The 17,393-nt window shown below is 38.3% G+C and overlaps 1 protein-coding gene across 1 annotated transcript in view; it reads left to right on the top strand.

Annotated features, from left to right (window-relative positions):
* YIPF6 (Yip1 domain family member 6) overlaps nucleotides 1-14,748 on the top strand; it is a 38,273-nt gene extending 23,525 nt beyond the window's left edge. The window contains exons 4-7 of the mRNA XM_059384870.1: nucleotides 4,848-4,890; nucleotides 7,567-7,692; nucleotides 8,323-8,480; nucleotides 10,236-14,748. Of these exons, the coding sequence (XP_059240853.1) occupies nucleotides 4,848-4,890; nucleotides 7,567-7,692; nucleotides 8,323-8,480; nucleotides 10,236-10,354 (446 nt within the window). The 3' untranslated portion in view covers nucleotides 10,355-14,748. The remainder of the gene's footprint in view (nucleotides 1-4,847; nucleotides 4,891-7,566; nucleotides 7,693-8,322; nucleotides 8,481-10,235) is intronic.
* Nucleotides 14,749-17,393: the final 2,645 nt, after the last annotated feature.

Here is a 17,393-nt window from a genome sequence, read left to right as displayed (position 1 = left end):
TATGAATGACTGGTGAATAGAACAGAGCCACTCACTTGATTTTGGTATCTTAGAAGAAACCACCTCCCAAAATTTTAAAGAAAGAAAAAGTTATATATGTAAGGGTACATAAATATAAGGGTAAACACAATGAAGGGATGGCATGTGATTGTAAAGATGAAAATTTTAAAAAAAATTCTAAAAAAGGAATTGATAAGATAAGTTGGTTGGAAAAAGAAAAAAAAGAGGAAGGAATGTGCTCATGCTGGAGACTAGAACAAAGCCATGTGCTAGATTAGGGTATATTTTGATCTATTAGAAGAAATTGTGTCCCCAAATTTTTTAGAATAAAGAAAAAACCTATGTGTATACAAAAAGGAAGGTTAAATACAGTGAAGGGATAAAAAACAACTATAATATTGAGGGTTTATAAAGATCGTTTTTAGAAAGCTATTGTTAAGATAAACTAGTTAAAAAACGCTAAAAGAGGAAAGAGGAGAAGTTAAAAAATAGAATAAGAAAGAAAATAAAAGAAATTAACTTTGCAAAAGGAATGGATCATGGGGGAAAAGCCGTGAATTCTCTGTGTTGCTTTCCCCTAGCTCTGGAGTTCTGCTGTTCTCCTTGAGCCACCTGTGAGCTTGGTCTTGCCTGGATGTTCTTGCTAATCTTATGGGGGAAGAGCCTGTTGCAGTGATTCTCAAATGTCTTTGCCCGAGGTGTAATTGCACCTCCTTGCCAGGGACTGGCCTAAGTAATCTGCTCGGGTTCACTCTCAGTAGCTTTTGTTCCCTGATCGCTTTCCACAGAGCTCTGGAGGACAGGGATGAAAACGGTGGCCTCCCAGTCTCTGGCCTGGTGGAGCTGAGAGCTTGGGGCCCCACTCCTCAGTGTGCCCTCAGAGATATGCAGTCAGTCGCTCCTGTCTCCCTGGTCTCCGGCCACACTCCGAGCTCACCCGGTCTGTAACGAGCATTTCTTTCTCTGGTGCATGGCCCCTTTTGGAGTCTCCAAACCCAACAGATTCCTGCCGAGCTGCTCCTCCCAGAGCAGGAAGGTAGTCTCCCTGGCTCTGCCACTTGTGTTGCCCTGCTCGAAGAGCTGTAGCCCGACTGTGTCTTGGATCATGGTTTAAGGTAATCCTGATCTGAAAGCTCACTCTTTTGGCTCTGTAATTGGCTTCCCCGCTCTAATACCTGGCAGCTGTGTCACACTCAGACACCCTCAATCTTTCTGTGACCCCGTGGGACCTGAGAGCACACTGTCCCATGAGGGCTCCACCCCTACTTAGCCTCTGGAGTGATTTCCATCAGTGGAGCAGACTTCTAAATATTCTGATTTTGTGCTCCACTGCTGCACTGCTTTCCAGGAGCTGGACCTTCCTCTCATGGCCTACCTTCCCTGTCACATCGGATTTCCTTCTCTGCATGTCCCACCTTTCAGAAATTAGTCAATTTTCTGTTCCTAGAATTGCTGCTCTTCTTCTCTTCTATCTCCTATTGAGTTTTTAGGTGTTCGGAATAATTGGACCTATATAGCTGAACTCCTGGGATGTGATGTTGTTTCAGTCTGCTACTCCTCTGCCATCTTGCCTCTCTCTATAGACGGTATATCTCTATCTGCCATTGGAAAAAAAAAAAAAAGTTTTGGAAGCTATAAGCACATAGGGACTTTATTCGACCTGAGCTGACAATCTCCAAGGGAAAGGCAAAATGTTTCAATATTAAATTAGAATAACAGCCCAGGATTAACAAATTAATAGTATCTTTATTGACATTTCTATTTGCAGAACTATTACTTAGTCTGATGACTATGTTTTTTTGACCAAGAGGACTATCAAAACAGTTTTTGCAATAAATTATGGTCTATTTAGAATTTATTATTAAAATCATTAGACCTTTTATATTTGCTTTCATAATACCCTTTATCAGAAAAATTGAATCAGTTGTTTGAGAATAGTGACAATGATGTACATGAGTGCACCTTCTATTTGGGCAGCAGTTCAGCTATAATGTAGGGATGCCAACGTGTGGCACATGGATGCAGCATCAGAATCTTTCTTAACATAGTACACGGTGGGTTAGAGCTGACATGATTTGTTACTACTGGTATGTAGTGGAAAGAGCATGGACAGATCTGGGTTTGAATCATGGTTCCATTACTACCTGTGTGATCTTGAATAAGACAGTTAACTTTTCTGAGGCTCAAGTTTCTTTCTCTGTTAAAGAGGAGATAATAATGTATATCTGCTGGTGAGGCTTAGAGGTAATACATATCAACCACCTCTCACAGCATGTGACATTTGATAGTTGCACCATAAATGGTAACTGTTAACTCTAGTGCCATGCCCTCCTGCACGCGCGCGTGCACACACACACACACACACACACACACACACAATCTTTTTTAATCCTTAACAACAACCCTGTGAAGTAGGAATTATTGGTCCTGTTTTACAGATGAAGAAAATGAGTCTCAGAGAAGCTAAGAGTCTGGTTAGGATGACACAGGCAGGACTAGAACCCAGTTTTCAAGTTCATTTTCTTTCCATTCTACCACTACTCGCCCAGGTGTAAGGATACCCTTTCAACTGCTGATGTGACTCAGTCCAAAACAAGTTTGCTTTAGTGGCAATGCAGAACCAGTGTGTTATTTTGCTTATTAGTGATGATGATTAGCTATGTCATGTGTTAAAGTCCATTTCCAGACCTTGTGGGGATAGACAGATAGGCTGGCACAAAGGGTAAGTTAGTCATGGCCCAAATTTGTACTTCTGCCCTGCCCTGTTAGCATAGCCCTTGGCAAAGTGTTAAGGAAAAAAATCATGACTTAAAAAACCCCACAATGCTGTATCACTTCACACCCAATAGGATAGCCATTATCAAAGAAATAGAAATAACAATTATTGGTGAGGATGTGGAGAAATTAGAACCCTTTTGCATTGCTAATGGGAATGTGAAATGGTGCAGCTGCTGTGCAAAATGGCATGATGGTTCCTCAGAAAATTAAGCATAGAATTACTGTATGATCCACTTATTCCACTTCTAGGTATATACCCCAAAATTGAAAGCAGGAACTCAAGCAGATATTTGTACAGCCATGTTCATAGCAGCCTTATTCACAATAGCCAAAAGGTGAATGGATGGATAGATAAGTTGTGGTATACACACCATGACATATACCATATACTAACGGACTATGACTCAGTTTTAAAAAGGAGTAAAATTCTGATCCATGCTACAACATGGATGAGCTGTGAAGACATTGCGCTAAGTAAAATAAGCCAGTCACAAAAGGACATATTTTTTTTCACTTCTAGTAGGTTCCTAGAGTAGTTGAACTGATACAAAGTAAAATGATGATTGCTGGAGGTTAAGTGGGAAATAGGGTTGGAGTTTTAGTTTAGGAAGATGAAAAAGTTCTGGAGATGGATGATACAAGGTTTGTAAAACAGTGAATGTACCCAAAGCTTGTACACTTAGAAGTGACTAAAATGGCAAATTTTGTGAGATATATATATATATTTTTTTCTTATTTTAGTAGAATATATATATATTCTACTAATATTCTACTAAAATAAGAAAATAGTTTTAACTATTTCAGAATTTTTATGAATTAAGAAAAACTTAAGTGTATTTTTTTTAAAGATTTTATTTATTTATTTGACAGACAGAGATCACAAGTAGGCAGAGAGGCAGGCAGAGAGAGAGAGAGAGGGAAGCAGGCTTCCCGCAGAGCAGGGAGCCCGATGCGGGGCTCGATCCCAGGACCCTGAGATCAAGACCCGAGCAAAAGGCAGCAGCCCAAACCACTGAGCCACCCAGGCGCCCCTTAAGTGTATTTTTTTAAATGTGTATTAGTATCAGTTGTACTTGAATTTACTTTTTTAGTTGATAAGTTCAAAAATTTAACAAGAAAAACAGTATTTTATCAGAGTGGTAGGATTATGATTTTTCTTTATACCTTTTCCAAACTTTCCACAGTGGTGTCAAAATTACTTATATAATGTGGGAAAAAAATGTAAATATGTACATATGCATACTTCTTTAAAGTTATGTACGTAAGAAGTGAAAGTTAGAAATGGTATATGTATCTTTTTTCATTTTTGTTGGGGAAGGTTAATTTTTTTGTAAGCTGTATGTTACTGAACTGTTGGATGATGAATTTACCTAACAGCTATTAATTGAGAACCACTGTGCTTAGACCTGATGTTGGCAGAGCCTTTTATACTTTTCTAAAAGTTGCCTGTTATTTGCTAAGGTTTGACCTTATGAAATTACCAATATAGACTTGTTTTCTCACCTATACAAACAGCAGTTCCATACTAGTTCAGTGTAATAATTTTGAAAGGGAAGCAGTGTGGCAGAGTGGAAAGAACTTTGGAGTAGGACTCAGAAGACTGAGGTTCTGGTCCCACTTCCATACCTAACTATTACATATATATGTGGGGAAGTCACTTCCTTCTCAGCTTCATTTCTCATATTCTTGAGGTGAACCTGATTATACTAATGTAGTCTCAGTTTGATGGAGTGACTTGGCTCTAGTCTTTCTGAGGATGGGGCACCTAAGTCTTTTGACCTCTGGCCCATTGGTCTTTATAGCATGTTGGAATGTGGCTTAGTAGGTGGAAGAGGGGTGATTTGTGGTCTATGAAGTCAACAAAATTGAAAGGATATATGAAGAAGGGCATTCAGAATCAGGGGGCAGGGAGGGCAGGTAGAGGGGTAGGAGAGGTTGGGTAGGCTTGGGCAGACAGAAAGAGCCTTGATGTCTGAATTCCAAGAGTGGGAGAGGTAGATAATTGGAATAAAGATAGAAAATACTACATAGTTGTTTAACAGTCTTCTTGTTTTTTTCTTGCCTTGTAGGGGATCTGTGGGGCCCTTTGATCCTTTGTGTGACACTTGCATTGTAAGTACTTACATTTACTTCCTCTGCAATTTGAGATAGACTATACTTTCTTGTGTGGAGTTTCAAAATTGAAGGAAATTTTGAATATTTTATTTAGGATATCTATGATATATTGTACTCCTTATGATTTCAGTCTAAAAAGTCAAGTAGTTTTCCAGATCAATTCAAAGAGTGATATAATTAAAGATGTGAAAATTATTCTCCTCTCTCTTTACCAATAACTTCTTAGCCTGTTTAGCCATTTCTCTTGAAATGACATTTGTTTACTCTCATGCACCTCTCCATCAGTAAACTAAGTGAATTAAATATTTGTAGGTTTAAGTACTGTTTATTTGTAAACCTAATTCTTCTTAAATCTTAATAATATGAATGAGAATGAGAATAAATTAGGAAGAGTAGAAGTGTTCAAGTTCAAAGAAAGATCATACTTTAAAGTGTTAGGCTTTCCATACACATTGACATAAAGGGAGAGGACAGGAGAGCATAGTTCCATTGGAGAGGGGAATATAACCATTGGTAGTGTGGAAAAAATACTGCATTAGGATTCACTTCTGGGTTCTCATCCTGACTGTGCTATCACCAGAGCAATTTTGGACTACTTAGAACCAAAATGTGTATAATTATTTTTTTTCCTATTTACAGAAAACTTTTAAATACCTTCTCTTTATTTTATCCTCATAGCAAGAATATTATTTTCTTTTTTTGACAAACAAGCTTAGGTTCAAAGAGAATGGGGACTGAACCGAGATCACACAATCAGTGGTAGACTTGGGATTCAACCTTAGGTTTCCGTGACTGCCCACTGTCTTCCTCTGTGATTATTTTACATCTCTGCCCACCTAACCCCTCTGGGTCTCCTTTTCCATATCTATAAAAGGAGATGGCTGAGGATCCCTTCTAGGCTTGACTTTTTATGATTCTAAACTGAACAAATTTCTTAATGGCTTCTCTGCCCATTTTTTAAAAAGATTTTATTTATTTATTTGACAGAGGGAGAGATCACAAGTAAGCAGAGAGGCAGGCAGAGAGAGAGAGAGGGAAGCAGGCTCCCTGCTGAGCAGAAAGTCTGATGCAAGGCTCAATCCCAGGACCCTGAGATCATGACCTGAGCTGAAGGTAGAGGCTTAGCCCACTGAACCACCCAGGCACCCCTCTCAGCCCATTTTTCAATGAGAATTAAACATCTGGTAATTTAGGCAGTAATGTAGAGTGCTGTTTCTTACGCCTTTAATAACCACATCAAGGGCAATACTCCAGTGCGTTGATGGACAGGTTTATATTAGAATGACTGAACATATGCTTTTTAAGTTTTAAAAGATTAACATTAGAGATTATGTAGTTTAGCCCAATTTATTTGCAGAGAGGAAAACTGGAATCTCAAGACATCCAGTGATGTACTCTAGTTAGCATACCTAATGACAAAACTTGGATCACTTTCTGGATCTCCTGCCTTCGAGGCCCATTAATGTTCTCTCTTCATACCAGGCCAAAGCAGTAGAGATTCCAGACAACAAGTGATCAGTGCCAGCATTCCTTGCATCGGATTGTTAGGACTCAGAATGGAGTACATACAGGTATAGAATACGGAAGCCTGCCCTGGCAAGCAGCATAGCAGGGCAAGACTTACTAAAAGAGGTTGTGAGTTTGGTGTTACTGGAAAAAAATAACATTCAGTCCAAGTGTTCTAGTCTACAATTCAAAAGTTTGTAGAATTCTTAGACAAAGAGAAGATATATCAGTGCCTGCTGAACTACCCCATTTTTTTTTGAACTACCCCATTTTAAAGTGAAGTCTTTTAGTAATAATCTGTGTTTTGATTCAAAAAAATAAACTAGATAGGTTTATAGACTCTTTCCATTCTGAAATGTCAGAACTAGGGGTGCCTGGGTGCCTCAATCAGTTAAGTGTCTGCCTTGGGCTCAGCTTATGATCCCTGGGTCCTGCATCTAGTCCCCAGTCGTGCTCCTTGCTCAGCAGGTAGCCTGTTTCTCCCTCTCCCTCTGCCCCACCCCAGCTCATTTTTTTTCTCTTTTGCTCTGTTCTCTCTCATATAAATAAAATTTTAAAAAATAATAAATAAATGTCAGAACTAAAGCCTTAACTGAAGGATTATAAATGCAAATGTATCTAAGGGGTAGAGAAGTAACCTGAATGTGTACATGATTTGGTGACCTGAAGCCCCTTGTGAAGGGACCTGCTGCTATGTCAGTCAACTGCTCCCAGTTGTTGCCATGTAGGAACGTAGGCCCACTATTAGAAATTCTTCAGGTTTTTTAAGAAAATCCAGAAATATGTATTTTTAAGTGAAACCTCCCAATTTTAAAATATTATCACTTGAATTGAAACCCATTTTAAATCTTGTATGGACTAATAACTCCATGTCTGTGAGCCACATTTGACCCTTCAGTTTTTAACCTCTGCTTAACCAAAAACGTCTTCAGTAATCCATTTACACATCCCAGCAAGGCCAGATGTGGTGACCCATGCAGTCCTGAGGCATTTGGAATTGGAAATAAGGGAGCCATACCGAATATTTCTGACGTCTTGCTTTCGTACAACCTATATATTATAGATCTTCAGGTGAGGTTTAGGACAGCTCTCTGATTCAAAGTTTGCTTTAACTTTATTGCCGTAAATAAAAGATGAAGCAATTCTCATGCCATTTCCTTCTCACAGAATGCTTCAAAGAAGCTCTATAGATAGTGAAAAGGATGGAGGACCCCAGTTTGCAGAAGTGTTTGTCATTGTCTGGTTTGGTGCAGTTACCATCACCCTCAACTCAAAACTTCTTGGAGGAAACATGTGAGTATTATTAAAATGTACTTTTTGCCTTGCCAGATAGCATATCTTAGACTTTTAAGGAAGTCTGGCTAGTTAGGTATTTTTTTAAAGAAAAATGAAAATAAATGAGGGCTAAAGAGAAATTCTCTTAAACCCACCGAAAAGAGATCACCTAGTTTAACTTACCTTAAATTATCTAGGGTCCTGTGATAAGCTTCAGATGCTCTCTCCAGCTCCTGAAATCATGTGGAGACTTTTTTTGTGTTAGAAGATTATGTCCATTTTGTGGAGGAGATGGTCCATAGCTTCCAACAAATTCTCAACTAGGTCTTTAAACTAGAAAAGATTAAGAACCACTATCTTAGAAGTTCATCGGGAGAAGGAAATCTCTAGGAATTAGAGTAGATCATCTGGTACCTTAGGTGGTTGACTCTCAAGGAGTTTGAGAGGAAGGGAGAAAGAGTAGAGGGAGAGAAAAATTAAAGCTTATGCTTAATACAGAAGCCTCCTTATAGAATCAATCTTAGGGTATAGGTATTACATATTTGAAGGAAGGTAACAATCTACGTATATAGAAATCTGTGAAATAAGCCATATCATGATACAGATCAACTATATTTATGATCTTTAAAGATGTATGTTATTTTTTAGATCTTTTTTTCAGAGCCTCTGTGTGCTGGGTTACTGTATACTTCCCTTGACGGTGGCAATGCTGGTTTGCCGGTTGGTGCTTTTGGCCGAGCCAGGACCTATAAACTTCATGGTCCGTTTTTTTGTGGTGATCGTGATGTTTGCCTGGTCTATAGTAGGTAAGAATGTACCTCTACAGTAGCAAAGCATACAAAAACATGAGTTAGAGATGACAACCAGATGAGGTGCAGTGTAACTCCTGAGTCATATGAGAGTGATAGGATTCTTGCCAGTATCATCCACAGAACCCTCTTCTCCAAGTAGGCAACATCTTATCAGAGTTGGATATCTGGCCTTGTGAGATACAGAGGGTCATATTCTTTATTTTTTATTCTTAAATAATTGATAGGGTCAGGAAAGGAGATTATACTAGACCTAGCTCAGATCCTAACATATAGGAGGCATAGGTGACTTGAGAAATGACTTGCGCCTTTTCCTAACAAATTAATCATGATAAGAATAGTAGCCAGCATTTACAGATTGCTTATTCTAGGCCAAGCACTGTTGTGAGTGCTTTATATGTATTATCTCACTTAACCCTTATAACTCAAATAAAAAGTAGTATTCTTAGTCCCTTTTTTTACATATGAGGAACAGACCCAGTGAGGTTAAAACACTTGCCCTAGGACACATAACTAGTGAATAGGGGAATTATGTTTCAAACCCAAGCAGGTGACACACCTGTTTAGAACTGTATTATACTACCTCCCAGTATAGGTTGTTATGTGTATTATCATGTAGTACTTTTCTGCTTCAGTAGAAAATTCTGCCAAAAATTAGGAAGAGCCTATAGTGGTGGCAGTGAATGCTATGTGCTCATTGTTTTTGCATTCCTAAAATTCTACCTTCAACTAGAACTGCTCACTGGCTTCTTACTTCATGGGATAGACAGACTGCCTAATATTTTTAAGTGCATTAACATACACATTTGCTCTGGAACATAGTTAAAATCCAAGAAGTAATCCAAAAATACAGTCTGAGAATGCCAGAATTAATATTATAAAGACTGTGTGTTAAGCTCGAGTGCTTTACCCATGGAGAACCCCCTCATTCCCTCACTTAGCGTCTGATAACTTACCATACTTGTAGTTGTGAATATCTGGTGTCCAGGCTTATAGCTGTTCAGGAAGTAGAATCTTAGAAGAGAGAGAGGCTCCTATAAGCATTCCATTTTCTAATTCAGCAGATAGTTCTTGAGCACAAACTGTGTGTCAGGCATTGTGCTAGGCACAGTCTCTATCCTCAGAGTTCATAACGTAGTGGAGCAGCCAGACATGTAAACACTTAAGGGCAATAGGTGTCCCAGGTGGGAGATGGAAGTGTGTGCAGGGTATGGTGGGGACACAGAGGATGTACGTGGGCAGTTCTGCCTGCAATGGGAGGATATGTGATGGTTGCTCAGGAAAGATTGCCTGCAACGGATGATCAGATGTGTGAAAGGTTGAGTCTCATTTCCTGGGTGGACAAGAATAACATCTAAAAGAGCCAATAACTGAATAATGAGAACAATTACTCAAGAAGCATAGCAGTATGAGGCCATTTGCCATAGGAGCAACTCGCCTTAGACATTTTTCTCAGTGTATTCATCACAGGTCAGTAACTTCTCAGAAAAGGTTAGGAAGCCCCTTTTAGAAAGATTTTCATGTGAAATGGTTGACAACTTTCAGAGTTTAGTATTGAAAACAAGTAGCTCTCAACTGTCTGGAAAAACTATGCCGCAGAATGCGTTTTTCCCCAAAGGTCACAAATATAACTGAACTTTTTGTGTAATTCTGTGTTCCAGACTATGCCAAGCACATTAAAGTATAGTAAATGTTAGTGGCTGTGACAATCTTATATTAAAGATTCCATTTTGTTTTGTTTGTTTTGTTTAGCCTCTACAGCTTTTCTTGCCGATAGCCAGCCTCCAAACCGCAAAGCCCTGGCCATTTATCCTGTTTTCTTGTTCTATTTTGTCATCAGTTGGATGATTCTCACATTCACTCCTCAGTAAATCAGGAAATGGAAATTAAAAACCAGTGAATTGAAAGCTCATCTGAAAGATGCAATTCACCATGGAGCTTTCCCTCTGGCCCTCTTTTGTGTAATTTTGGAGGTATTTGGTATGTGAGGATATTAAAAGGGAGCCATAAAGCACCATCACTGCTTATAAGGAACTGATGTTTGAAAGGCTGTCCTTTGCCTCTTGATGTTATTTCTTTAAAATATGTAGTATATGCAGTATAGTGCTGCCTTAAGGCGTGATAGGGTCACTGTGGTCCATTCAAGTGACAGCCAATGATTTGGGAAGCACATGAATGCATCCTGCAAGTTGAGTGGAATTAACTGCTGTATTTTCAGTTTTGAGAATACCAGTTCAGGTGCGGATCTTAAACACATTGCCTTATGACTATTAGAATATGCCTCTCTTTTCATACATAGGAATGGGTAGTCTATCCATTTTGTTTTATTTCTTTCTTAGGCTTAAAAAGGCAATGACAGAGGTTGGGAAGGGGCTTCATAATTGCAGAGGAGAAAACATGCATTAACCAGTATTCAGATTTTGACTGGAGAAAATTCTGCACTTGTTGCTTTCTAAAAAAGCGAAGGACAGGTAAAGAATCAGCTTCTTTAGTTGTTCTGTATGGTTCCCTTTCCACCATGCTTATTAACAGTACCTCATTGACACTCTAGTTTTTAAATCTTGCTCCCTAGCTCTGAATATGCAAGCTGTTCGTAGTCAATATGTAATTTTCCTGTCATTGAAGCTCTTGGTGGACCAGTGCTTGAACTTATCCAAGTGGGAGACCTCAAGAATTTTAGATCAGTAGGCCCTTAATGCATATTATCATTTGGGCACTTGTTCTTCAGGGTAGATTGAGGCATTTTGGACACAGCATAGCTCTAAGGAAGCCCTCGTTATTCTGTGTAGTCTGGACTTTAACTAGAAAGTAAAGCTAAATCAGAAGCCTGCATTTAACCCCATGCACATGGACGGATTTAGCGTTCTGATGGCTGGTTCACAGAACAGCTAGATGCTTAGAGCATGACGTTGGATGCCATGGGTTTACAGCTGCCACCTCTTCATAGTGGGCTTAGCAGTTTTTTCATTAGTTGTGCTTTTTGTGTTGGGGAATAGCAATTTATATTCTTGGTTTTAGACTATATTTGTAAAGCTGCTTAGCTTTTCTTTAGACGAGTACTTTTTTTTGCACATGTGCACCTACTTGTATTCTCAGCTATTTATACACACAAGTGTGAAGGCTTTTCAGGGAGCAGAGTGTCTGGAAAGGCTGATTCGAAGCTAAACATATTCCTTTAGGGTAATATGAACTGCTGCCATCTATAAATTGCACATTGAAGAACTCTTAATAGACAAAAGATTAGGAGTCAGGCTGAAAACATTCATTGTTAAAGATAGGAATTTATTCCATGGTTTTTCTTTATCATGGAATCTAAATATTTATTCATTTTTTTAATCTAAAGACTATCTACACATGGATATATAATTTTAAAAACGTATTTTGTCCATTCCCAGATTAACCAAGAATACTACTAGGACAAATGGGTTCTTGGAGTTATCACTAAATTACTGAGCATTTCAAAGTTGGTCCTCTCAATACCAGCCTTCTCCAGACGTTTTGGTTATTATATATTTGTATTCATTTTAATTTCTCTTCTAAATTTTAAAATAAACCTGCTGAGCACAAAGCCAATTTTTCAGTCTTGAATTGGTAAAGACAATATTTTGAAACTGGCTTTGATTTTGAAATTGGTCCTTAAGTTATCATCGTCTGAAATTTCCATCGTCTGAAATTTCCCAACCTTTACTAAAAACTCTTTTCCAAAGTTATTTCATTATCTGTCCCAGTGGTTATAATGTAAAATTAAAGAAATGATCATGTTTTTCAAAAGGGAATTGCCTACCGAATTTTACTCAGGCTAAATATTTTGATCAGAAATGTTTAAGGTTACAACAGGGGTGGCAGTTTTATGGTGGGGAGGGGGTTATATTGGGTGTTAAGGCAGTTTGTTCTGTGTGTTAATCTCTTGCTCTTGGGTGATTTAAGGAATGGTTTTATTTGATTTAAATGAAGATGGGTAAAATGGAGATTATCTTTCTGAAAATGAATGGTCAGTTTTATGGTATAAATGATTATTTTCTTAATATATGCAAAAAAAGTGCATTGCTCTCTGTGGCAGAAGACCTGATTATCTGGAAGTTATAACCCTCAACACAGCTTTCCCTGGTTTGCTGCAAAGGCACATGGCTAATTATAGAAAGAAGGACTAGAAGAGAAAGGGATTTTAACAAAGGATATCCTGTTCTAGGAATTGGGAAGTTTCATGCTTTAGTTGAAACTCAAGTGTGTGAGCATCATTACCCAAATATACTGCATCCTTGCCGAATGTGGTGCATCACTGTCTTGGGTTGTCATTTGCTGACCCTACTTCTGAGACTGAGCCTCTGTTGTAACATTCTTTAGCAATAGAAAGGTGAAGACTGGATATAATTGCTCTTCAGATTATAAAAACTCAACTGATGCAAACGTATTTGAATGTGCAGTGTAGTCTTAAATGTCAACCATTAATTGTCAAGTCTTTTGCCTCTTGGGAGTCTTATTACATGAGTTGAATAGGATCTTTTTATTGTGATGGATTTTTCTGTTGTTGGGCAAGGTGGGCTTGTCACAGGACATAGGACCAGTCAGCATTTTACTGTTTACTGTATTTGTCTTTTTATAAAGTATTTCCCAGATGTGATTAGAAGGCTAGCAAGCCTGTAGTTAAAGATTTAATTGTATACTTCTTATAATCAAACTACTTACTCTACCTGGACTTCCTAAAGATGAAAATGAAAATCTCCTGTCATTTCAAATCCTTGGGTGACGTCAAGTCATTGGAATTTATCTACATGCTATAATGATATGATCAGACATCCATTGCATGAGCTGTTTTATTCCAGAGTAAGATACTGAAATTGTTATTCTTAATTAGACTGTTAATTTCTGAGACAGTTTGGATAGAGATAAATCTGTGAATGTTAATTCATGTATGTAAATTATAAATACTTTTCTAGATTCTGTGGGCTTTTATTGAAAATAAAGAATTTCTAGGGATTTACTCAGGCCATAAGATGGCTAAGTAATAATAATGACAATAATATTACTACTAATAATGGCTAATATTTATTGGGCACTTACATTGTGCCAGGCAATATTCTATTTTTTTAAGAATTTTTATAACAGCTTTGTTGAGATATACTTTACCATAAAATTCATCCTTTTAAAGTGATGTACAATTAAGTGATTTTTTTCAGTATATTCACATAATTGTGTATTATCACCACTAGCTCATTTTAGAACATTTTCATCACCTCCCAGTAAAATCCCATATCCAGTAGCATTACTTCTTTTCCCCTTCTCCCCAGCCTCTGGCAACCACCAGTCTGCTTTCTGTCTCTATTGATTTGGCCAGGCACTATTCTTAAGTGCTTTTTATGTATCTCCTCTACTCCGTAACAAAAAGTGCTACAGTTCTCATTTTATAAGTAGAAAATTGAGTCACAGAAAGGTTAAGTAAATTGCCCAAGGTCACACAGTAAATTGATTTAAAATAGGAAAACACTAAATGGGAGCATAGTAGGACACAGTTTTGAACTGCATTGTTATGTACATGAAATGAATATACCCTTTTCCCAGGGTATGGGTATGCTCCCTGTCATTAGCCATTACACCCTACAACTGACTGGAGATAGATAACTCTCATTCTTTTTATCCCCCCTGAGTAATAGAACACTATATTAGCATCTGAGAAAAACACAAGAGCAGTTGTATGTTGGAAAGAGTTAGGTTTCCTGCCTTCCCCCACCTTCAGCCCCTTTTGTCTCCTTTCCCCCACCTGACACATGCACGCATGCACGCTCCTCTTCTTTTTCCCAAAGTCTTAAGAGTCAACCAACTTCTGCCTCTTTCATTTTAATTCTCCCAGAGGGAAGATTAGTGCATCAAAATTTAACCTGTTTATTCAGGTGCTTATAGTCAGGGGATGCATCTAGTCACTTATAATACCAGTTATATTTCTAAGACCTCGGAGAGCAGTAGTGTGAGAAAAAATCTTTTTTAATTGGTTTAAACTAGGTGGGGAAAATAACAGAGTAAGGGTTTTGCTTTAATGAAGTCAGTGGTTCCACCTGGTAGGAAGTAACCACATGCTACTCTTGTTCACTCTGTTCTGTTTACTTCAGAGCCTTTGTGCTCTGTGCCATCATTGCTGGTAATTTCTTGGTTCTCTTCAATACTCCATTTTAATCCTGATCTTTCCTGTAAATAATGAACCTATGGAAAGAGTAAATCTGTAAGATGATTTGTGAATGTTAAACGTGCAAATAAAAACACTGGAAAAGGAGATTTTGTACATGTCCATTCTTGAGGGGAAAGACACAGAGATATTTGCTACATACTGTTTTCAGAGGTAATATATTGTCATCAGACAGTACTGAATGCTGTGTAGGATTGGACAGGCAGTAATTTTAAATCACATTTACTGAGCAAGTAATATACACCAGGTTATTATGTTAGCTGCTTTATAACAGTATCTTCTAATCACAGCCGCCTTTTAAAGTTTTGTTATTAACCTTATTTAAAAGTTTTGAAACCTGGGAATTTGGGGAGGTTAAATAAATTGTCCAGGGTTGCAGTGAGTGGTGCAGCCAGGGTTCAAACTCAGGTTTTATGACTCCATAGTCTTCTATATTAGTTCCTTGCCAAATTAAAATCATACCTACCCACTTAAACTAAGCCACATCAATCAGGTAGCTTAATAATATGGTGGGAAACTGGGATTTCACCCATCTTCTGGGGACAATACTGGTTTCTGCCTTAAGTTTATGATCTACTTGGAGAAACCAAATTCCTCACCATCCGTGCACACTCATAGTTGAAATGCATTGTGATTCTTATTTTTGGTACCACATAAAACCTTAGAATGGTCAGTGAATATAGGAGAAAGTCTTTGAAATATTGGGAGAATTTGTATCATCCAAGAGGAGAGGGGGGCATTCCAGATGGTAGGGAATATTTAAGAAAGATGAGAGGTAGCAGCCAAGTCTAAAGCCATGTATCTACACATGTGCAAGTGTGTCATTGTCCTGTACATATCAGAATGTGTTGTGAAAATTTTCTAGCTGCCTTTATATATTTCACTTTACAAGGCAGATAAAACTTCTAAGCTTATAGCTAAGGAGGTAGGCTCAAATAAGTGAAGTAGTATGCCTTGGGTGATAAAGCCAGTCTCAAGAACACAATTGGAAAGTTGATCTTCATGTAAATATTGACCCTTTTCTAATGATAGCTTGCATACTGAAATGAATTCAACTAACTTTGGGAAATAAAGTTGATGGATAAGATGAGACCAAGTCATTGAGGGTAAGTATTGAAAAGTAGGAAATTGTGAGTAGTTGTGATAGGATTAGTGAGTACTGTGGTAGGAAATAGGATGTTTTCAAAAGTTCTGGAGCAGGGGACTATCTCAAAGAAAGTTACTTATAAAGGAATAAATGAGGACATATCGAAAAATTGGATTGCAAGTAGGGTAGAGAGAAGAAAGGAGTGCCAATATATTTCTAACCATGGGTCTGGAAGAATGGTGTGTTCTGAGGAGAGTTGCTGAGTTTGCTATCAAAGTGGCCATATCCTAAAAACAACTGGAAATATGAGTTTTAAGTATAGTAAAAATCATAGCTAGAAATGTAAATTTGAGTCTGCAGATGCGATTCATGTTGAGAGAATGTACTGTTTCAGTCTTATTGACAGGTATAGTTGCTAAAGAGCAGGACTGAAAAAGAATCAAAGATGAGGAGGAGGGAATGAATCTTATTTATGTGCTGTGGATTTCTACATGCTACTTTTTAAAGATTTTTATTTTATTTATTTGACAGAGAGAGAGCACAAGTAGGCAGAGAGGCAGGCAGAGAGAGAGAGAGAGAGAGAGAGAGAGAGAGAGGAAAGCAGGCTCTCTGCTCAGCAGAGAGCCCGATGCAGGACTCGATCCCAGGACCCTGAGATCATGACCTGAGCCGAAGGCAGCGGCTTAACCCACTGAGCCACCCAGGCGCCCCTCTACATGCTACCTTAATCTTACATGAGCCTTTTGAGGTAGTTTCCTTCATTTTTAGAGGAGGAAGCAGTTTGGATTTGGTAAGCAGCAAAGGCGGAACATGAACACAGCTCTCGTTTTTACTCAAAAGCCTATGCTCTTCCTCCTGTGCTCTGCTACCCTTACAGAAAGTTTTATACTCCATCAACCTAAGAATGAGTGCCTTGCACAAAGCAGGTGTTCAAGAAACATGTTGAGTTAGTTAATTGAGAAAATATATTTGGCTAGAAGAATATAGTAAGTTGATTGCACTAGTGGCCCAGTGTTTTACCCCTCTCTGAATCCCTACTCTTTGCCATGTGACTTTGGAGTTCCGCTCAATAAAAGGCAGAACCTGTTCTCTACCCCTTCTTTCTAGGTGGTCTTCATAGCTTGCTTTGCCTAATAAAATCTGGCAGAAGTAATGGTGTGCAATTTCTGATCCAGAATACCTGAGGCTCTATGAGTTTTTTATTTGTCTCTCATTTCATGGCCGTATCCTGAGAGAACATGCCTGAGTTCGCCTGCTGGAACATAGCCTAGTCATCCTAGCCATAGCTATTCTAGATTAGCCCACTACCAAATGACTGTCAGACAAATGAGTGAGCCCTCTAAGACTAGAAGAACTTCGCAGCTGTACCCAACCTAAGTTGCCAATCTGCAGACTCAAGGAGAAGATGAATGCTTATTGTTTTAATCTATTGAATTTTGAATGGTTTGGTATGCAGCATTATAGTGGCAATAGATAACTGGATACAAAAGCCATTCTTTAAAATTTTTTTTTGATGTTTCCTGTTACTAGGAGATGGAGGCACTGAGTATTGGTTTCTTATTTGTAGAGTCATATCAGGCACAGAACATTGGAGATGAAAGGAATTTTAGAGATAATTAATTCTATTTTCTTATTTTACAAAATG

The sequence above is a fragment of the Mustela nigripes genome, chromosome X, assembly GCF_022355385.1.
Source record: "Mustela nigripes isolate SB6536 chromosome X, MUSNIG.SB6536, whole genome shotgun sequence".
Lineage (NCBI taxonomy): Eukaryota > Metazoa > Chordata > Mammalia > Carnivora > Mustelidae > Mustela > Mustela nigripes.
The sequence above is the reverse complement of the archived record's forward strand: the minus strand, read 5'-3'. Positions and strand labels throughout refer to the sequence as shown.